We start from the raw sequence: 23,933 nt of genomic DNA, 5'->3' as shown, positions 1-23,933 counted from the left end.
AGAACTCCTGGACTCCATGGTTGCACAAACCACCTCCAAAATCGACGACGTCACCTGCCCCTGGCTCGGCACCTCCACTTCTGGGGAGCCTGTAACGGAGAAACTCCATTCGGTTCCCTTAAATGAGCCATGGCCCAGGCTAGGAGCTAAATCGAAGGGCCCGGTCTGTTCCACCCCTTCTGCTCCGCCTCATGATGCCTGGATTGCTGTCCGGGGAGTAAAGCACCCCAGGAAACGGAATCCATCAAATGTTTCGGAAGTGCTACAATTGGGGAGGAGATTCAAGGTCCTGGAAGACCTGGAAGTGCATTCCAATCATACTGTACAGGGTCCCTCCGCTACATCTCTACTGCTGCCGTCTCACTCTCAGGTGGAAGTGCCCAAGCACACTCATCTGCGCTCCTTGCCTACCGCTAGATCGTCAGTCTCAGCTGCTAGCCCCCCTCAACCTGCTAGGAGGCAGATCACCCGGGAGAGGCCCCGTCATTTACCCAATAAACCCATCTGTAGTCCTTCCGTTCTCGTGGTGGGTTCATCCATGGTCCGAAACATTTCAATCCGGAAAGCTGAGACTTTCTGCTACCCTGGCACTAGGATCCCTGACCTAAATTCCATGCTACCGCTACTTATTAGCAAGCACTCCGCCGCTTCAACTGTCATTGTCCATGTTGGGTCAAATGACATTAAACTCCAGCAGTCAGAGAAATTGAGAGACGATTTTAAAACATTGATAAATACGCTGCTGGAATCTAGGAAGCAGTGTGTTGTTTCCGGTCCTTTTCCATCCCCACGCTACACGGATATGGTTTTTAGTCGTATACGCCAATTACACACCTGGCTTAAGGAGTACTGCTGCACGATGGGAATTCCTTTTGTGGATAACTTTGCAGCTTTTACAGACCGACCAGGTCTATTTCTTCGGGACAATTTACATCTTAACAGGTATGGCTCCAGCATCCTCTCCACCAACATTTACATTTACATTTACGTCATTTAGCAGACGCTCTTATCCAGAGCGACTTACAAATTATGTCTCTTACTCTTGCCTCATGTAGAGCCTTTGATACCTGACGTTGTGTATTTTCGGGGGTTGACTTTTGGGATTGTACGCTCCCCTATCAGACTATGTTCAATGCTCCTCTCCCAGTTTCATTAATTAGTCCCTCAATTGCAAATATGGAACAAACTTCAGCTAACAACCTTTCTGCAATTCCTAGATTATTGTCCAATCACCGTATTGCGAATACTACTTACATGCAGAGAGGTATTGTTAGTAGTAATCTTGTCCCCATAATATTGAGCCCTGTCAATAGCTCAAAAATGGTTTATTGCTCATTCAGTGCAGCTTCAGGTGTTACCTTGGATACTCCATCTGATATGAATTCCCGTAGCAATGGCATTGGAATAATTCATTTGAATGCTAGAAGCCTGATCCAAAAGTTGGACTTTATTGAAATTTTGGTCTCACAATCAAATGTTGACGTACTGATTGTATCTGAATCGTAGCTGTGTGATTTTGTGCCTGATTCAGATGTTCAGTTGATTGGGTACAATATTTATAGAGCTGATAGAGTTGGTGGTATCGCGATTTATGTAAAATGCTGCTTAAATGTTTCTGTGTCCATATCAACCTCTGTCCCAAAGCAATATGAATGTCTAGTTTTAAATGTGGTACTTGGTAATAATGCTCATTTAACTTTAGCAGGGGTATATCGCACAGCAAGCTTTTATCCTTGACTTATATCACTATGAGCTTTTATCCATTTGCTGCTTTCTGGACCCAGTTTTAGCCCTTGCTTTTTTCTCTTCTATTGTTACCTCTATGTCTGATAAACATGCCCGCTTAAGATTCACAGAGTAAAAAACTGAACCAGTTCTTGGTTCTCTCCTGAATTGTCAGGTCTTTTTCTGCAAAAGAATCGCCTTGGCGAGGAAAACAGGTACTCCAGCTGATTGGCTGTTTTTTAGGCAATTGAGAAATAAATGTACTGCAGCTGTCAAAAAGGCAAAATCAAATTACTTCCTTAATGCTATGACAGATTCTGCAGGAGATCCTGCAAAATTCTGGAAAACCGTTAATTCACTGACATGTGCTGTTTCTCTTCCTAAGCAAATTATCTCAGACTCCTGTATTCTAAGTGAAAAAAAATAATATTTGTGATGCTTTTAATAAGCATTTCATCTCTGCAGGTTTTTTATTTGAAAAGAAAAGTGGCCATTGTGGTACTGGCCAGTTAGTAGATTTTTCGTCTTGCTTTTCAACCGTTGCTCTGAAAAATGGTAACCCTGTTTTTAGTTTCCAGAAAATAACTGAAGCAGAGGTTCTAGCTGCCCTGTGTGCCATTGATACTAAGAGATCCTTAGGCGCTGACAATTTAGACCCATACTTACTTAAGTGTGCTGCACCTATCATTGCTGGTTCAGTGACACATTTTTAATCTAACATTAAGCACAGGAAATATCCCTAAGGTGTGGAAAGCAGCTTTTGTTCTGCCATTACATAAGGGAGGTGACGGTAGTGATTTGGATAACTATCGACCCATCTCTAGGCTCCCTTGTCTGGCAAAGATCCTAGAATCTATAGTCAACAAACAGTTACAATCTTTTCTTTCTGTTAACTGTATTTTTAGCACCAATCAATCTGGTTTTAGATCTAAACACAGTACCACATCGGCCACTATGCTTGTTGTAAATGATATTGCAAATGCCTTAGATGATAGAAAGCACTGTGCTGCGTTGTTTGTAGATTTGTCAAAAGCTTTTGACACTGTAGACCATGCTATCCTTTTGAGTAAGCTGTCATCTAAAGGACTGGGCACTGATGCCTGTCGATGGTTTTATGACTATCTTAAAGATAGAACTCAGGCCGTCATGGTCGACGGGGTCAAGTCTGACCCCTTACAGTTACCTAAAGGGGTCCCTCAGGGTTCAATAATTGGCCCACTATTGTTCTCACTTTATATAAACAACATTGGTGATGATATCAGATATTGTAAATTCCATTTATATGCAGATGACACAGTGATGTACTCTATTGCTCCAACAGCGGACCAAGCTTTAATGCAGTTGGAGTCTGATTTTAGGATACTACAGGAGTCTCTTTTACAGCTTAAACTTGTTTTAAACGCTAAGAAAACAAATGTCATGTTTTTTTCTAGGTCTAAACTCTCAATTTGAAACACTTTTGTAATCACTAGCTTGGATGGTACTCAAATCAAACAGGTCTCTGCATATAAATACTTAGGGGTATGGTTAGATGATAGGCTTTCTTTTAAAAAACATGTTACTGAATTGGGAAAAAAGCACAAATTCAAGATAGGGTTCCTTTACAGAAACAGGGCTTGTCTGTCCTCCGTAAATAAAAAACAAATTGTGCAGGCTACTTTTATGTCCGTTTTAGATTATGGTGATATTATCTATATGCATGCATCGGCAAACACATTAAAACCACTGGATGCTATTTACCATTGTGCACTCAGGTTTATCACAGGTGATAGTTAAAAAACTCATCACTGTTTCCTATATCAACATGTGGGTTGGGCCTCTCTATCTGTGAGGCGAGAGCAACATGCTCTCTTATTTATTTATAAAGCACTTATTTTAAAGCTACCTCCAAATATATCATCATTAATTTCCACTAGATATACTAATTTTAAAACCAGATCACAGATGTGGATTACATTAGAGACTTCTGTGGTCTCCACAGAGTTGGGTAGGACTGCCTTCAGTTCTTTGCACCTTATTTATGGAACAAACTGCAGATCCAACTTAAGATAGACACTCTGGTGTCCCTTGCCCATTTTAAATTTTTTATGGAGGATCAATATGATGTTGTCTGTGATTGTTTCTGTTGAATTGTGTTTTTGTTTTGTATGTTTGAAATGTTCTTGTTTGTATGTCTAAAACTGTACATGTCAACATGTTTACACAGGGCACAGCTGTATAAGAGATCCAGGTCTCAGTCTGTTTTTCCCTGTTAAAATAAAGATTTAAAAAAATATATATATCAGTGTGGATGTCGGATCACCACCTCAAGCTGAACCTCGGCAAGACGGAGCTGCTCTTCCTCCCGGGGAAGGACTGCCCGCTCCATGATCTCGCCATCACGGTTGACAACTCCATTGTGTCCTCCTCCCAGAGTGCAAAGAACCTTGGCGTCACCCTGGACAACACCCTGTCGTTCTCCGCTAACATCAAAGCGGTGACCCGATCCTGCAGGTTCATGCTCTACAACATTCGCAGAGTACGACCCTACCTTACACAGAAAGCGGCACAGGTCCTAATCCAGGCACTTGTCATCTCCCATCTGGATTACTGCAACTCGCTGTTGGCTGGGCTCCCTGCCTGTGCCATTAAACCCCTACAACTTATCCAGAACGCTGCAGCCCGTCTGGTGTTCAACCTTCCCAAGTTCTCTCATGTCACCCCGCTCCTCCCCACACTCCACTGGCTTCCAGTTGAGGCTCGCATCTACTACAAGACCATGGTGCTTGCCTACGGCGCTGTGAGGGGAACGGCACCTCCTTACCTTCAGGCTCTGATCAGATCCTACACCCAAACGAGGGCACTACGTTCATCCACCTCTGGCCTGCTAGCCCCCCTACCTCTACGGAAGCGCAGTTCCCGCTCAGTCCAGTCAAAGCTATTCGCTGCTCTGGCACCCCAATGTTGGAACAAGCTCCCCCACGACGCCAGGACAGCGGAGTCACTGACCACCTTCTGGACACACTTGAAACCGTACCTCTTTAAGGAATACCTGGAATAGTATAAAAGTAATCCTTCTACCCCCCCGCCCCGCCCCGCCCTGCCCCCCCATCCCTCCATTTAAAAAAAAGTGTTTGTCCCACTGGCTATCATAAGTTGAATGCACCAATTTGTAAGTCACTCGATAAGAGCGTCTGCTAAATGATGTAAATGTAAATGTAGCCTAGATAACGGTAGCTAGCTAGCTAACATTAGTCAGCCACCAATTGTGCAAGTTCTCCCACTTAAAAAGATGAGAGGCCTGTAATTTTTATCATAGGTACACGTCAACTATGACAGACAAAATGAGAAAAAAAATCCAGAAAATCACATTGTAGGATTTTTAATGAATTTATTTGCAAATTATGGTGGAAAATAAGTATTTGGTCAATAACAAAAGTTTCTCAATACTTTGTTATATACCCTTTGTTGGCAATGACACAGGTCAAACGTTTTCTGTAAGTCTTCACAAGGTTTTCACACACTGTTGCTGGTATTTTGGCCCATTCCTCCATGCAGATCTCCTCTAGAGCAGTGATGTTTTGGGGCTGTCGCTGCGCAACACGGACTTTCAACTCCCTCCAAAGATTTTCTATGGGGTTGAGATCTGGAGACTGGCTAGGCCACTCCAGGACCTTGAAATGCTTCTTACGAAGCCAGTCCTTCGTTGCCCGGGCGGTGTGTTTGGGATCATTGTCATGCTGAAAGACCCAGCCACGTTTCATCTTCAATGCCCTTGCTGATGGAAGGAGGTTTTCACTCAAAATCTCACGATACATGGCCCCATTCATTCTTTCCTTTACACGGATCAGTCGTCCAGGTCCCTTTGCAGAAAAACAGCCCCAAAGCATGATGTTTCCACCCCCATGCTTCACAGTAGGTATGGTGTTCTTTGGATGCAACTCGGCATTCTTTGTCCTCCAAACACAACGAGTTGAGTTTTTACCAAAAAGTTCTATTTTGGTTTCATCTGACCATATGACATTCTCCCAATCCTCTTCTGGATCATCCAAATGCACTCTAGCAAACTTCAGACGGGCCTGGACATGTACTGGCTTAAGCAGGGGGACACGTCTGGCACTGCAGGATTTGAGTCCCTGGCGGCGTAGTGTGTTACTGATGGTAGGCTTTGTTACTTTGGTCCCAGCTCTCTGCAGGTCATTCACTAGGTCCCCCCCGTGTGGTTCTGGGATTTTTGCTCACCGTTCTTCATTTTGACCCCACGGGGTGAGATCTTGCGTGGAGCCCCAGATCGAGGGAGATTATCAGTGGTCTTGTATGTCTTCCATTTCCTAATAATTGCTCCCACAGTTGATTTCTTCAAACCAAGCTGCTTACCTATTGCAGATTCAGTCTTCCCATCCTGGTGCAGGTCTACAATTTTGTTTCTGGTGTCCTTTGACAGCTCTTTGGTCTTGGCCATAGTGGAGTTTGGAGTGTGACTGTTTGAGGTTGTGAACAGGTGTCTTTTATACTGATAACAAGTTCAAACAGGTGCCATTAATACAGGTAACGAGTGGAGGACAGAGGAGCCTCTTAAAGAAGAAGTTACAGGTCTGTGAGAGCCAGAAATCTTGCTTGTTTGTAGGTGACCAAATACTTATTTTCCACCATAATTTGCAAATAATTCATTAAAAATCCTACAATGTGATTTTCAGGATTTTTTTTTCTAATTTTGTCTGTCATAGTTAACGTGTACCTATGATGAAAATTACAGGCCTCTCTCATCTTTTTAAGTGGGAGAACTTGCACAATTGGTGGCTGACTAAATACTTTTTTCCCCCACTGTATCTAGAATTCGTAACATATTGTACGTTTTGCAAATTCATAACATAATACGAATTGTAATTCGTAACATATCATACGAAATGTGTGATGGACATCCACAAATTAATACACACCATACGAAACGCAACATATCATACTAAATTGAGTCTCAGCTTTACGTACATAATAATACAAAATGCTTTGAGACCAGGTTGGTGAAGAATGTATTTATCGCATGGGTCTTTCCCTTCTTTATCTGATGGAAATTAATCAAAACTTCCTCCAGCCTTGCCGTCTCAAGGATCCTGTTGAAAACCTATTTAAAGCAGCCAGTCAAGACTCGGCTCTGCAGTCTACTCTACAAACTGGTATCAGCAACTAAACTTTTGTCTCAGTGGCATAGTATTCATGCAGGTGATGATGATGAGGGTGTTTATGCCTACGCTTCTCTCTGCTCTTCTCCTTCTCTCTCTCCTCCCTCCTGTGATCTCTCATGTGGTGGAGAGGTTCAGTGACGTTTCAGAGTGTCAGGGGTTCTTCATGGAGGAGATGACTCCAAATATCTCAGGTATTTTGGTTGATGGGAACGTCCTGGACCAGAACCGCTTCATGCCAATTTGCAAGTTGTACAAGAACAACTACAGGTATGCAACCCTCTACGACACCAAAAAATTGATCCCTGTGTTCTCAGCCTACACCTTCACTGGTGCTATTAAAAGGCAGACCAAAAGTACCATGGATGATAGAACCCCAGCTTGACGGGGGAAACAACGAGACAATGAGTCTGGAGTCAGAATTTGTAAATTACACACACCAGGCAGTGAACAAGGACTATAGGAACTCACTGAATACAACTGGGGTGAACAGAGGTCACCTGTTCCCAAATTTGCACACGTCTGACAACAACACCAAGATTTCCCGAGTGGCGCAGTGGTCTAAGGCACTGCATCGCAGTACTAGCTGTGCCACTAGAGATCCTGGTTCGAATCCAGGCTCTGTCGTAGCCGGCCGTGACCGGGAGACCCATGGGGCGGCGCACAATTGGCCCATCGTCATCCAGGGTAGGGGAGGGAATGGCCGGCAGGGATGTAGCTCAGTTCGTTAGAGCATGGCGTTTGCAACACCAGGGTTGTGGGTTCGATTCCCACAGGGGGCCAGTATGACAAAATAAAAAGAGAGTGAACATCCCGTCTCTCCTGTGGACAGCCTACTGTTGTTTCAATAGCAAGGTGGGACAGACTGGACAGTGGATGTCTGAACGACAGGGAGGAACCCCATAAAAAAGACTTGCCCCCGAAAACCCTGGCAGAGCTGCATGACATGCTGAACTCATTCTACCCAGGTGGTGTCCGGCTGTTTCCAGAGCACTGTCCGAGAGATTTTATGTCTGAGGACAGGGGACTTAAAAACCTTGAAGACTGTGAGTGTCTCTCTGCCTCCCCCTCCCGCCACTACCAGCATTGTTACTACTGCTCACTCTCGCGGACATCTGGGGTTCAAAGATCATCCCCTGCCTGCTCTTTGTTTGTGGGTCCTGGTGATGATGTGGTCCGCATTGTAAGCATAGAAATGTTTCTCATTTGACCTGTGCTTGAGTGAAGTTAATCAACCTCATTCAGAAATTATTTAAATATTTTCTTTAACATCAAGAGTATTTTAAATGCCAAGACGATCATCCAACTTTGTCTATGCAATGGAATTTGGTTTTAAATGTATATTTTTGGGGGGGTTCTAAATGTATATTCCGATACACCAACACCAATTAAATGTTTTCTTGTGAATGTGTAGTTAACATGGTTTGACTCATTTGATCGATCAGGGTAATGCCATTTTTTAAACGTCAGAAATTGTATCACTACATTATGAAGTAATAGATCTTAATAAAGTAATAAATAAATAAAAAATGGGCAGTTTTGTGTGGTAGATCCAGTGAGAAACGTGGGCGTTTTGATACTTCCAAGATGAGGATACCTTAATTAACTTGTTCCAACCTGTTCATGTCAAATCAATGTTTACTATGTAGTGGAACTCTTGCGTTCACCTATACAATTGTGTTGGATCTGTTATTATAGTTCAAGGAAGAAATATGCACATGAAAACTACAGGGCCTCTCTTTTCTACAACTTACTGCTTTTCAAAATGATTTGTCATTGTCATACTTTAAGAAATGGGAGAACCAAAGTACAGCAGCTGCTTTCTAAGAAACAGAAATGAGTTTCAGACAATTCTGTCCATTCAACAACATTTTTATAATATAAATTTTATAAGTGACATTTGCATCCTCACAACACAATAGGAAGAGGAAATTAAATGAAACAAACTACAAAACAAAAGGAGGACTGCATCGTCCATATCACTGGCTGTGGGAACAGTTGACAATTGTTATTCTTTGTCCAAACGTGACCATTTTCAGCCTCAGAGGGAAAAGCTCCTCAAAACACTAGTACACACACTTCGCAATAGTGCGATTCTGACAGCTTAGCATGTGGTCCTTCTAATCAAGTGTCATTTTGGCCTACGATTCAGAACCAGGTAAACGCTGTTCCAACTGCCTCCTCCTAGTCAATACGCAGAAGGCAAAGGTCAGTGAGAATGAGAACGATGCATCTCAATACTCAATGGCTTCCTTCCAAGTGGAAATGTATCCAATCCTTTCACCTATCAGTGATCATGAAGAAAAGGGGGTGAAGAGAGGAAGCCATTTTAGAGTATTGAGACACGGTTCACCCCGGTCGTTGACATCATATCCCTGAACGTCCAGTGGCTGAGGAGAAGAACAATCCATTTGTGATCCATCAGTCAACTCATTTTTTGACTTGAAGCCAGCCCCAGTTCAACAGAGCAAGGGAGGAGAAAAGTTATTGTTTTGATTCTGTTAGTCTTCCTCAGACTGATTAGTCAAGTTTCTCCCTTATAGTTCTTAAAAACAGGACATACTTCACACATCCATAACTGACTGATGGTTGTAGCGTTACTGGAAGTGGTCATGAAACATTTCCTTGGCATACAATCCAGGCCAGCACCTACATGTGAGTGCAAGGTGTAACAGGTGTTCCATTGAACGGGGTAATGGTAAAACACACGCGCACAGAAACACGTGAAAGCTGCAGGCCTAATGAGCACAGTTGATGGGTTGACTTGACTGTGATGTCACCTCACTTACACAACTTAAGCATTGCTACATAGGGCCTATGCTGTTCTTCAGCCCAAGTATTTGCAGAGGAGTTCCAAGAAGCATAATTTTTCACTCAGAAAATGCTATGGTGCTCCATGTGTAACTCTGAATCACAAATGCAGCATGTGCTCTGTCACAGCTTAGCAAAATCTACTTTCCTGGCTGATACATGTTGTTGATGACTAAATGTGCTCTTTTAGCTATATGTGCTAACTAACAAACAATGGCTAATGCCTTTTGGCATGTGTAAATAGTTTATTAAAATACAGAACACCACTTATTCAACTTCACTTTCCATTTTGACCACCTGACTGGCTTGCATACTAGAATTCCAGGAGTTTGCGCCAATTCCAAGAAAGCATATCAAGCATACGATGAGACTGGTCTAGTTTAGTTTTGTGAAGCATGGCCAACGGAACAGGGCAACACAGAAAGAACAAAGATAAGGAAACCCTGAAAGGAGGTTGGAGGGAAAAAAGGTAGAGGAGACATGTGGATCGATAGTGTTGTTGGAGATTTGAAGTTCCCTCTGTAAACACATACAACACCTGGAAGAATAAAAACACATCCATCAAAACAATACCAAGCTCAAGCTGAGGAGCAGTTTGAGTGTGAGCCCTCTCCAGGGATATAGTAGTAAAGAAATAAGGTGGGTAAACGCTGAATAGGTGCCAACAACGCTTTTCACAACATATAGAGGTGCGTAGACGGCGTTAAGGTGCGTTTATCCTCCACTACATCCCTAGTTCTCTCCCAGTGAGAGTCTATGGAGGCCCTGAGGTTTGGAAGTAGGGAAAGAATAGACGGATGGAGAGAGGGAAGGAGGGAGAGGAAGATGTAACACTCCTCTGGTTCTGTGTCCTAGACAGCACATCCTCTCAGTGCCCCATAAAGGCTCATAGTCATAAAGGAACATCGTAGCATAACGTTTTGCTACGGAAAACAAAAATGAGCATTTCTTACTGGACAATTGAAGATGGTAGTCCATCCCTGTTTCAGTCCATTTTGGTACCTAATGAACACCCCCCAGCTTTGGAGGGGTCAGAGTTCAGAGGTGAAACAGGAGGTGTGGTGTGAAGGCGTGGTCGGTCAGGGGGACAAAAAACAAAATGAAAGATTACCAGGGTATGAAGAGGCCAAGAGGGGACCAAGTTCGGTGAGTTTGGTTTGAAAAAGAAAAATTTAAGCCCGGAACATTCTTATAACAAATACATCTAGTGACATGACAAAACGCAGACAGTTGTTGGACATACACAAAAGCAACCGCACCCAAAATTGTAATGCAACACGAACAACACATTTCATTTAGCAGCATCTTTTTTTGTGTGTGCTCCGTTCCCGGAGGCACTGCAATAACAGGTGGTTCCGTAGAGCAGACAGAGTAAGACCATTTTCCATCTCCCCGTTCTAAAATTCTGTTCAGATATTAAACTGACAAGAACAGATACTACACTTGATCTTAGCCTAAAGGCAGAGATTATCTGCACATTTTGCAACAAAACAAGCTCCCGTGGGCTCGGATGTTTGTTTGTGTTTATGTTCACCAACTGTCTTCTATCAAGCTATCAGACCAGGGAGGCAGGCTTTGACTATGTGACCATCGAATAAGGAAACCAAAAGCATGCGGTAAAGTAAAATTTCAAAAGGAGAAATAAATAAAAAATATCATTTAACTATACAAATTATATTCGCTGAGATATTCGCTTTTTTTGTGGTTGTAGACACCTTTAATTGGAATCCACTCAAATTGAGGAGTCCTAGTTGTCCAGTTATTATTTTGCTATTAATGCACCAGAAGATGTGTATTTTAGGGGATGTTCTAAGCTTAACAGGATCAGAAGGGAGGCTAGGATAGGACGTAGCAGGGTGTAAGGCGTCAATTTGGGGCGTCCATCATCATCAAGAGTCCTCGTTCCCAGAATCCTCCTGGTCATCGTCATAGCAGCGAGTAGTGACGCCTCCTTCTCCTCCGCTGGTCCCACCTGCCTCTCCTCCTGACTCCATGTCATTCTCTTCCTCATCTTCATCATCTTCTTCCTCCTCCTCCATGTCATCGTCGTAGAGATCGTCGTAGAGCAGGTCTGAGCTGCTGTCCTGGGAGGGAACCCGGGTCTGGACGCAGTACTCTGCCAGCGTGGTGGGAACCTTGACACCGTCGCGCTCCGCCTCTGCCACTGTGGACACCACCTGCTTCCTGTGGGAGGGGAAGAGGAGTCATAAAGGTCTCACTCACTGTGTCTGTGTGTGTGTGTGTGTGTGTGTGTGTGTGCGTGCGTGCGTGCATGCATGCGTGTGTGGTAGGGCTGTCCCCGACTAAAAACAATCTTGGTCGACCGAGAGTCGTCCTGTTCTTTCGACCAATCGATTGGTCGAAAGGTTTAAACTTAGACAGACACACCCTATGTGTTTGAATAAAACCAACTACATATGCACTGAGCTTGTCTGATGCTTTAAGCACAATTAAGACACAAATGACTCAAAGGGCCTGATGGTCACACTGTGTTAAAAAGATGACAGCGAGTGCCTGTGTGACTGGTGCATGTTGTCTCGCTCTCCTCCCTACTGCAGTGAAAAGGCACCATAGCACAGCAAGTGTTTATTGCGCTGTCCTGCTGAAGCTGCAACATAATTTCAGCCATTTCGTTTCTTACTTGTTTCTGACTGAAAAGTTTGTTTAGGAACAACATTCCCTATTCCCGCAACCCTTGCTTTCTTTATGTGAAACATGCAAGCGTTGCATGCATGTGACCAATAGGGCCTGACCTATAGCCTACCACTTTCACATCAAGCTAAATGGATGCGGAGGACATTATTTTTTTATTTAAAACAGGCAAATGTTTACTGGTTGCTCAGGAGGGAAAGGGGGAGACATTTGACTTAGTTGTGGAAACTATTGGAGCTCAAGAAAAAGGGAGGGTATAGGAGCAAGCGTTGCGTGAGTATTGTGTGTGCCAAACAGTTACTGTTAGAGTACAATATTATTACTTTTTCCTGACCATTTGGAAGTGTAAACACTAAACAAATAACTGTACCAGAGAGAGTATGTTCTAAAAATATATATATATATATATATACACACACACACACACACACAGTGGGGAGAACAAGTATTTGATACACTGCCGATTTTGCAGGTTTTCCTACTTACAAAGCATGTAGAGGTCTGTAATTTCTATCATAGGTACACTTCAACTGTGAGAGACGGAATCTAAAACAAAAATCCAGAAAATCACATTGCATGATTTTAAAGTAATTAATTTGCATTTTATTGCATGACGCAAGTATTTGATCACCTACCAACCAGTAAGAATTCCGGCTCTCACAGATCTGTTAGTTTTTGTTTAAGAAGCCCTCCTGTTCTCTACTCATTACCTGTATTAACTGCACCTGTTTGAACTCGTTACCTGTATAAAAGACACCTGTCCACACACTCAATCAAACAGACTCCAACCTCTCCACAATGGCCAAGACCAGAGAGCTGTGTAAGGACATCAGGGATAAAATTGTAGACCTGCACAAGGCTGGGATGGGCTACAGGACAATAGGCAAGCAGCTTGGTGAGAATGCAACAACTGTTGGCCCAATTATTAGAAAATGGAAGAAGCTCAAGATGACGGTCAATCACCCTCGGTCTGGGGCTCCATCCAAGATCTCACCTCGTGGGGCATCAATGATCATGAGGAAGGTGAGGGATCAGCCCAGAACTACACGGCAGGACCTGGTCAATGACCTGAAGAGAGCTGGGACCACAGTCTCAAAGAAAACCATTAGTAACACACTATGCCGTCATGGATAAAAATCCTGCAGCGCACGCAAGGTCCCCCTGCTCAAGCCAGCGCATGTCCAGGCCCGTCTGAAGTTTGCCAATGACCATCTGGATGATCCAGAGGAGGAATGGGAGAAGGTCATGTGGTCTGATGAGACAAAAATAGAGCTTTTTGGTCTAAACTCCACTCGCCGTGTTTGGAGGAAGAAGAAGGATGAGTACAACCCCAAGAACACCATCCCAACCGTGAAGCATGGAGGTGGAAACATCATTCTTTGGGGATGCTTTTCTGCAAAAGGGACAGGACGACTGCACCGTATTGAGGGGAGGATGGATGGGGCCATGTATCGCGAGATCTTGGCCAACAACCTCCTTCCCTCAGTAAGAGCATTGAAGATGGGTCGTGGCTGGGTCTTCCAGCATGACAACGACCCGAAACACACAGCCAGCGCAACTAAGGAGTGGCTCCGTAAGAAGCATCTCAAGGTCCTGGAGTGGCCTAGCCAGTCTCCAGACCTGAACCCAATAGAACATCTTTGGAGGGAGCTGAAAGGTGCGACAGCCCCGAAACCTGAAGGATCTGGAGAAGGTCTGTATGGAGGAGTGGGCCAAAATCCCTGCTGCAGTGTGTGCAAACCTGGTCAAGACCTACAGGAAACGTATGATCTCTGTAATTGCAAACAAAGGTTTCTGTACCAAATATTAAGTTCTGCTTTTCTGATGTATCAAATACTTATGTCATGCAATAAAATGCAAATTAATTACTTAAAAATCATACAATGTGATTTTCTGGATTTTTGTTTTAGATTCCGTCTCTCACAGTTGAAGTGTACCTATGATAAAAATTACAGACCTCTACATGCTTTGTAAGTAGGAAAACCTGCAAAATCGGCAGTGTATCAAATACTTGTTCTCCCCACTGTGTGTGTGTGTGTGTGTGTGTGTGTGTATGTATATATATATATACACACACACATACACACACACAGTTGAAGTCGGAAGTTTACATACACCTTAGCCAAATACATTTAAAAACTCAGTTTTTCACAATTCCTGACATTTAATCCTAGTAAAAAATGTCTTAGGTCAGTTAGGATCACCACTTTATTTTAAGAATGTGAAATGTCAGAATAATAGTAGAGAGAATGATTTCTTTCAGCTTTTATTTCTTTCATCATATTCCCAGTGGGTCAGAAGTTTACATACACTCAATTAGTATTTGGTAGCATTGCCTTTAAATTGTTCACTTGGGTCAAACGTTTCAGGTAGCCATTTTGCCACAACTTTGGAAGTATGCTTGGGGTCATTGTCCATTTGGAAGACCCATTTGCGACCAAGCTTTAACTTCCTGACTGATGTCTTGAGATGTTGCTTCAATATATCCACATAATTTTCCTTCCTCATGATGCCATCTATTTTGTGAAGTACACCAGTCCCTCCTGCAGCAAAGCACCCCCACAGCATGATGCTGCCACCCCCGTGCTTCACGGTTAGGATGGTGTTCTTCGGCTTGCAAGTGTCCCCCTTTTTCCTCCAAACATAACGATGGTCATTATGGCCAAACAGTTCTATTTTTGTTTCATCAGACCAGAGGACATTTCTCCAAAAAGTATGATCTTTGTCCCCATGTGCAGTTGCAAACCGTAGTCTGGCTTTTTAATGGCGGATTTGGAGCAGTGGCTTCTTCCTTGCTGAGCGGCCTTTCAGGTTATGTCGATATAGGACTCGTTTTACTGTGGATATAGATACTTTTGTACCTGTTTCCTCCAGCATCTTCACAAGGTCCTTTGCTGTTGTTCTGGGATTGATTTGCACTTTTCGCACCAAAGTACGTTCAACTCTAGGAGACAGAACACGGCTTCCTTCCTGAGCGGTATGATGTCTGCGTGGTCCCATGGTGTTTATACTTGCTTACTATTGTTTGTACAGATGAACGTGGTACCTTCAGGCGTTTGGAAATTGCTCCAAACATTTTTTCTGAGGTCTTGGCTGATTTATTTTGATTTTCCCATGATGTCAAGCAAAGAGGCACTGAGTTTGAAGGTAGGCCTTGAAATACACTGCTCAAAAAAATAAAGGGAACACTTAAACAACACAATATAACTCCAAGTCAATCACACTACTGTGAAATCAAACTGTCCACTTAGGAAGCAACACTGATTGACAATAAATTTCACATGCTGTTGTGCAAATGGAATAGACAACAGGTGGAAATAATAGGCAATTAGCAAGACACCCCCAATAAAGGACTGGTTTTGCAGGTGGTGACCACAGACCACTTCTCAGTTCCTATGCTTCCTTGCTGATGTTTTGGTCACTTTTGAATGCTGGTGGTGCTTTCACTCTAGTGGTAGCATGAGACGGAGTCTACAACCCACACAAGTGGCTCAGGTAGTGCAGCTCATCCAGGATGGCACATCAATGCGAGCTGTGGCAAGAAGGTTTGCTGTGTCTGTCAGCGTAGTGTCCAGAGCATGGAGGCGCTACCAGGAGACAGGCCAGTACATCAGGAGATGTGGAGGAGGCTGTAGGAGGGCAACAACCCAGCAGCAGGACTGCTACCTCCGTCTTTGAGCAGGAGGAGCACTGCCAGAGCCCTGCAAAATTACCTCCAGCAGGCCACAAATGTGCATGTATCTGCTCAAACGGTCAGAAACAGACTCCATGAGGGTGGTATGAGGGCCCGACGTCCACAGGTGGGGGTTGTGCTTACAGCCCAACACCGTGCAGGACGTTTGGCATTTGCCAGAGAACACCAAGATTGGCAAATTCGCCACTGCTCTTCACAGATGAAAGCTGAGCACGTTCACACTGAGCACGTGACAGATGTGACAGAGTCTGGAGACGCCGTGGAGAACGTTCTGCTGCCTGCAACATCCTCCAGCATGACCGGTTTGGCGGTGGGTCAGTCATGGTGTGGGGTGGCATTTCTTTGGGGGGCCGCATAGCCCTCCATGTGCTCGCCAGAGTTAGCCTGACTGCCATTAGGTACCGAGATGAGATCCTCAGACCCCTTGTGAGACCATATGCTGGTGCGGTTGGCCCTGGGTTCCTCCTAATGCAAGACAATGCTAGACCTCATGTGGCTGGAGTGTGTCAGCAGTTCCTGCAAGAGGAAGGCATTGATGCTATGGACTGACCCGCCTGTTCCCCAGACCTGAATCCAATTGAGTACATCTGGGACATCATGTCTCGCTCCATCCACCAACGCCACGTTGCACCACAGACTGGCTAGGAGTTGGCGGATGCTTTAGTCCAGGTCTGGGAGGAGATCCCTCAGGAGACCATCCGCCACCTCATCAGGAGCATGCCCAGGCGTTGTAGGGAGGTCATACAGGCACGTGGAGGCCACACACACTACTGAGCCTCATTTTGACTTGTTTTAAGGACATTACATCAAAGTTGGATCAGCCTGTAGTGTGGTTTTCCACTTTAATTTTGAGGGTGACTCCAAATCCAGACCTCCATGGGTTGATAAATTTGATTTCCATTGATAATTTGTGTGTGATTTTGTTGTCAGCACATTCAACTATGTAAAGAAAAAAGTATTTAATAAGATTATTTCATTCATTCAGATCTAGAATGTGTTCTTGTAGTGTTCATTTTATTTTTTTTGAGCAGTGTACATCCACAGGTACACCTCCAATTGACTCAAATGATGTCAATTAGCCTATCAGAAGCTTCTAAAGCCATGACATCATTTTCTGGAATTTTCCAAGCTGTTTAAAGGCACAGCCAACTTAATGTATGTAAACTTCTGACCCACTGGAATTGTGATACAGTGAATTATAAGTGAAATAATCTGTCTGTAAACAATTATTGGAAAAATGACTTGTGTCATGCACAAAGTACAGTAGATGTCCTAACCGACATATATATATATATATATATATAGCCTTTATTACAGCAGACTAAAAACAGTTGCATGCATTCGTGAAGTGCGGATTATTTATTGTTTAGGCTAATTATTCAAAGCTCCCTTTGTTATTTAATTGTAAAACTAAAATGCTTGATTTCATTTCAAAGCATGAATGTCTCATATGCTGTGTGATGGCATGAACAAATTAATAATTGATTGATACAGTTGCCTATACATTGAAATATAGGCCTAAGTAAGTTATGGTAATAAGACTAAACAGGACGCGCTCTTAGGCCTACAGCTCGATGGTGGTTATACAAGGCTACTATACAAAGCCTACTAATGATAACGACAATACTTATTATTATAATGATGATCATAATAGTAATTGTAATAATAACAATAAGAAGGAGACCAAGAAAAAGGAGGGTATAGGAGCGAGAGCTGTGTGCATATTATTTGTTACAAACAGGTGCTGTTAGATTACAGTATTATTTTTCTGCCTGTTTGGAACAGTGTAAACACTAAATAAATTATAAGTAATACCAGTCTGTTCTAACGGAAATAAATTGTAAAGCCTTTATTACATTATAGCAATGATTAAAAACAGCCGAATCTGTGAAATTGCTTTATCCGACATTTTGCCTTTGCATGAGGCTTGGTGTTCACGGAATCATTAGGCTATTAAACAAACAGGCAACAGAAGCAAGATCTGTCTTATTTCTGTAGATATATGGATGATTTATAAAGCCAGGCACACACATTTAACAGTTAGGCTATTGATTATAGACCTAATTAAGTTGCGGTTTCTTTCCTCTCTCCTCAATTTTCTTAGATAACTAGGCTAAGGCAAGGGCTGTTTCCTCGTCTCTGCTGCTGCTGCCTCCGCCGCATTGTTCTCAAACCCAATATACTGGTTAACATCGCTATAATGCACATAGCAACATAGGGAACAAAAGATTATGTTTCAGAACCGCAGACAGTGCAGGAGAAAGCGCATGTTATAAAATAATATTCGATTTTTTAGTGTTGCACCGTTATTCTTACATAATATAACCATATACAATTTCAGTATCACGTCTTAGAGTGATGGACTGTGCCATCCCCACAGCCTCCACAATGGATTAGTCCACTGAGACAGCCGCAAATCAGACAGGTGTCTTATGCACCATGAAAAAAATTGAAATAATTGCGACTGCTCGACTAAAGAAATCTAGGTCGACCAACAGCCTATCGACCAAACAATCGACTAGTTGACTAAATGGGGTCAGCACTAGTGTGTGGGTAGGCCAACTTGTTTCTTGTGAAAAGGGTAATCAATGGTTGGGTTAGTATGCTTGTGTTCTTCCTACCTGATAATCTCTGAGTATTCCTTGTCCTTGCCCTTGCTGTCCCTCCACTTGCGGAACATAACGGAGGCGTCCACGTTGGCCGGTGAGAAGGTGTTGGGCTCATTCAGCAGAGAGATCACACTCAGCAAAATGGTCCTGTACACACACAGGTTAATAATCTGACGTTATGTCCTCTAAAACATATCCATTACCTGACTATTACCTTTACAGTGTATCGTTTACCTTAGCTTACCTTCTAAGTAACGTGGCCTTCATTTCCTTGAGTGGGTGAGTTATCTGACCTGACATCCTCTGAGAGCAGTGTTACCTCACCATCCCCCCGTGTGGCTCCATTAGATGCTACTTCCTCTCTGGGTGGTTGGTTAAACACACACTCAGAACTTTCAACCTGCCCTGGGGGTTGAGGAAGTGTCTCACCGACTGCCATGTGTCATCTTTTGACACTTTTACTGCTGTTAGGGTCTGTGTCTTTCCTGAGCTCTGCATTTAAAAAATGTGACACGCATTTGAGCAGTTATGATGACACTCCATATTGTCTTTTTGTCTCCCCCAAATATCTGGTAGGTTGTGATGTCAATGGCTCTTTCTTTCTGTAATCCAGTGTCACTTGTATCAACTTATATTGTAAATGTTGATTGTCTTTTTGTGGAAAAGTGTTAAAAATGGGTAAACGGAAAATCTAATTGTATTTGTCACATGCGCCGAATACAACTGGTGTAGACTTTACCGTGAAATGCTTGCTTACGAGTCCTTCCCAATGATGCAGAGTTTTAAAATAAAATAGTAACACAAATACACACGAATGGAGCACCAATGAAGTGAGCTAGACCAACCTACATCAAATACATCTAATAAATTATTTCAAATATGTAAAAACACTTATTGGTTTATAGCTTGACCCGCGTGCAAGGTGGGGGGAGTTTTTACTTTTGGGACTATGCCATTGGTTCTGTTGTTCCATTGAGCTAAATGAAGCAAACCTCAAGTATTTATATGTGTTGAACCAGGTTTGGAGCTAGGTGAGGTACCTGACATTCTGAGTGGGGTTCCACCTCTCTGAGGGGAGCTCCCCGCTCTGGGGGTCGTCGACGGGAGGGTGAAGGATGGAGATGCACACGTCGCCGTTCTGTTGGAACACAACGACCAGTCAATAACTTCTGGATGGAGAAAACTCTCCAAATATGTTTGGATTCATATACATTGGGAATACATTAACTAGGCTTAACTCTTACCTCGTAGATGTTGGGATGCCACATCTTGGTGAGAAAACGGAAGGTCGGAGGGGAGTAGGGGTAGTCAATGGGGAACTTGATGTGAGACTGACAGAGAGACACAGAAATGGGCATCAGCTTCAAACATTTAATTTATTTGACAGACAAATAACCCTGACAATTACAGTTAGATACAATTCTGCATGAGAATGATCCTGGTTTGTAGGTCATTTTAGTGTGTATGAGTTACTGGGTGCCAAGTGTGTGTGTGCCTGCACGTGTACATGCACAGAAGTACGTGCATGCATGTGTGACTAAATGTATTTCTCTATCGCTACCTCACACCTCTCTAAAATAATTGTGCCGATTCAGCAAAATCCAAATCACACAGAGCTTGTTATATGTGCTAAATTCCAGGCCTGTGACATCATCACGCCATCATAGCCATTCAATTGGACACAAATATACTGCCTCTCTCCACTGTGTGTAATCCACTATATAACTGATTCCACTATCAAAATGAAACCAAAAAGAAGTGTGAGAACATTCTGTCAAGGAGCCCGAGCCCTTCGGGGAGCACTGCTCTGCTTCCACTCAGATAACATTATCACAATTTCAAAACATGCCCTGTGCAGACATGATGAGGTCAGTGAGCTTTACTTTTGATACTCTTCACTGTGCTCCCCTTTTGGATAAGTTCCCTGTACGGCGCCTAGATTTACTTTTCTAAACAGAGTACCTATAACATGTGCAAACAGTAGCTTACTTGTTATAGGCATACCCCTGCCTCAACCGCTAGCTGAAAACCTAGTCTACAAATCCAGAAAAGGTTGGAATGTGATGTCATAATGACATCATTTTATGATTGTAAACAGGATTTATGGTTGAGAAGGCATCATAACTAGATAACAGCATATTTGTGTTGTTATCTGGTAAGACCGGTTGTTATCTGGTCCGATAGCCAGACTAAAACCTGATAAATACACATTTGTGGTTGCTAAAAATACATTTACACAACTTCCTTTTACAACCAGTATACAACATGACCCTGACATCACTCACAAAATATGTTAGAATGATCATTGCATCGATGTCAATGCAATCAGTTTTGCCCAGTTGGAAGAGTCTGCATGCCCTGGCCTGGCCATGGGCACGCTCTCACCAGACTGATATGTTAATGTGGAGGACTAGCCACACTGAATAAGTTATACAGGGAAAAAGGAGAGGAGCCTCATCATGCCCTTCTCTCTCTACCTCTCACTCTCTACGCTGAGGTGCCATTTATATCTGTCCACAGCTAAAAATAGGAGTCTAGAGCATAACGATCACACTGCAAGGGGGAAAGAGGCTGGGTAGGGAGGGGGAGAGTGGGAGAAAGGAAGACTGAGAAAGAGTGACAAGGAGTGAGAGAGAAAGGAGGGAGAAACATCTGAACACGTCATACACACACGCACAAACATGTTACACAACTATGCAACAAAGCAGCGTGTTGTGCATCCCATGAATGACCCTCCTTTCCCTCCACAGTTGCCTCACCTTAAAGTAGCCTCCCTCGTACAGTGTGTTGGGGGGGCCAAAGATGGCCACCTCCCAGTTGTAAAGGTCTGACTCCTCCACCAGGCCGATGCGGAAGCCCTCCACCGGCTGCTCCTGCAGGGACTTGAGCTCCATCATCAGGGCCTTCTGGGAACTGGGAGTTGAATGGTGGGCCATGGCTATCCCACTTCTGACACCAGTCGGCACATAAAGAGGGTGAGGGGGGAATGAGGGAAAATGGAGAGAGGACAGAGGGATGTTCAGGTAACTTTAAAAAGTGTACTTCGCTCAAATTTGGGAATTTCCTCCTTGTGGGTTGGATAATTTATTTACGTTTAAATAATGGCACAACCAAATTAAACAATGCCGAGTTCACATGCCTGAACTAGGAAACTCGGAAATGTCAGACTTCAACCAGTTAGTAAGTCGGAAATTTCCGAGTTTCCTAGTTCCAACAAGCACATGAACGTTGCACAATAACTGGGCCTTGTTGGCTTACTGGCTACAATAAATACATAGGCCTGTAACAATATTAGACATGCATGTATAAGGGAGGCGGTCATGCTGGAAACTCTCCCGGGACCTAAGGAGCTATATCAACAAACAATAGTTTAACTTCGAAGAGATTTATGAATTAGGCTATTAAGGAAAAGTTGCATGCAGTTTGAGTACAGAGATGGAAATGACGAGACTGGCAAACCGCAACATATGTAATCATTAGTTACGAATTCAAAGCAGGACAAGCTCTGTATTCGTGTAGCAAAGCCTGGCGCTGTCTGCAACGATTAGGCATTTGACAACTCAAATGGATTCAAATTAATGAAACACGAATTACCTCTATCCACTCAGCGTTTGTACTATATTGTTCTGTTTCAATGGGATAAAGCGAGACGATTCTTTAGTAGCTAACTGTTGAAGTACATACACAGTCAAATCATTGGCACATAAAGTTTTGTGTTGACAGTGTTGTATCAAGCTAGTCGACAGGAACACAGTGAAACAATTGTCCTCGCGTGGTATTTTTCTTCTTTGTGCCACTGTTTGAACTTGGCGTGGGGGTAAACACAAACGTCAGGACACTATTTGAGCCATTCTTGGGTCCAAAACACTAGCGACGAATTGCTCTCGCTGACATTTACCCAGTCTCCCCTGGTTAACGTTAGCCCCCGTTTGGACAGACAGTCGCTCAGCTGACCCGCTGGTTGTTTGTTTGTTTATCTGCTCTTTTCTGGCAGCTCGAACTTCTCCCCACGTCAGCTCAACCCCCACCAAGTAACTTGAAAAAAGAAACAGCCTTCTCTCTCCACAACATTTCCTCCACCGCCAAGTCGAGAGGTCTGTAATTTATCGAGCTAACTTTCGTGGAAAAGGCAGTCCGTCGAAGCTTTGCACTTACGAACTACACTGAATTTGATCGATTTCTATTTCCACCCCATCGATGCTTCCGGCTATCATTGCGCGTGTCTGTCTCTCCACGACGTACTTGCGTAGCTAGACTCACGTCCGACATGCGCGGTCCTCTTAGATGTGCACATTTGTTCCTGTTTGGCAGGTTTTGTAATGCAATGACAGTTTACATCATTGAATGTAATTTAGGCCTATAGTTTTTCCTCATGTATAATTTACAGATATTGTTGAGACAATGGACTTTCAATAGTGACAACAAAATATGGTGAATTGGAACCCATGCACAGATTCTAATCTAGCACAGGGTTTCCCAAACTTTGTCATTGGGGCCTCTCCTGGGTGCACGTTTTGGTTTTTGCCCTAGCACTACACAGCTGATTCAAATAACCAACTCATCATCAAGTTTTGATTATTTGAATCAGCTGTGTAGTGCCTGGGCCAACATCAAAACGTGCACCCAGTGGGCCCCAGGGCCGAGTTTGGGAAACCCTGATCTAGGGGATAAAACCCTCAATGGTAATTGATCTGTATAGGCCTACCCCATTTCAAACTCGTACCATTAAAGCAAAAACAAAACAAGTTAGTCACTCTAGAACATGTTAGAATGCTTACCCTAGTCTTGTCACCAACGAGAGGTGCGTGTGTGATTATTTTTGGTGTGCCTGAGAAAGCATTATCGAATCCAAGAGATGGTGCATGCCAGAGCCTTCAGAAAGTATTCATACCCCTTGACTCATTCCAAATGTTGTTGTTACAGCCTGAATTCAAAATGGATTCAATTGATTTTTCTCTCTCACCCATCTACACACAATAACCCATAATGACAAAGTGAAAACATGTTCTTAGAAAGGTTAGCAAATTCATTGAAAATGAAATACAGAATTATCTAATTTACATAAGTATTCACACCCCTGAGTCAATACATTGTAGAAGCACCTTTTGGCAGTGATTATGTCTGTGAGTCTAAACTGTAACTCGGCCACTCAGGAACATTCACTGTCTTTTTGGTAGGCAACTCCAGTGTAGATTTGGCCTTGTGTTTTAGGTTATTGTCCTGCTGAAAGGTGAATTCATCTCCCAGAGTCTGGGGGAAAGCAGACTGAATCAGGTTTTCCTC

The 23,933-nt window shown here is 43.3% G+C and overlaps 1 protein-coding gene across 2 annotated transcripts; it reads right to left on the bottom strand.

Moving 5' to 3' along the window:
• Positions 1-8,741: 8,741 nt before the first annotated feature.
• LOC311134142 (ubiquitin-conjugating enzyme E2 R2-like) lies at positions 8,742-22,885 on the bottom strand. Of its 2 annotated transcripts, none has more exons than XM_084167738.1 (6): positions 22,245-22,885; positions 21,410-21,599; positions 19,895-19,981; positions 19,691-19,788; positions 18,663-18,797; positions 8,742-11,879 (listed from the first exon to the last, which is right to left on the bottom strand). In XM_084167738.1, exons 2-6 carry the CDS (start codon positions 21,584-21,586, stop codon positions 11,585-11,587), a joined length of 792 nt encoding a protein of 263 aa, XP_084023864.1. In that variant the 5' UTR covers positions 21,587-21,599; positions 22,245-22,885; the 3' UTR covers positions 8,742-11,584. The 2 variants fall into 2 exon arrangements, with proteins under 2 accessions (XP_084023864.1, XP_084023865.1); XM_084167739.1 differs by having other exon boundaries at positions 9,925-11,879; positions 22,549-22,604.
• Positions 22,886-23,933: the final 1,048 nt, after the last annotated feature.

This window comes from Coregonus lavaretus (assembly GCF_964263955.1).
Source record: "Coregonus lavaretus genome assembly, chromosome: 8".
Taxonomy (NCBI): domain Eukaryota; kingdom Metazoa; phylum Chordata; class Actinopteri; order Salmoniformes; family Salmonidae; genus Coregonus; species Coregonus lavaretus.
The sequence above is the reverse complement of the archived record's forward strand: the minus strand, read 5'-3'. Positions and strand labels throughout refer to the sequence as shown.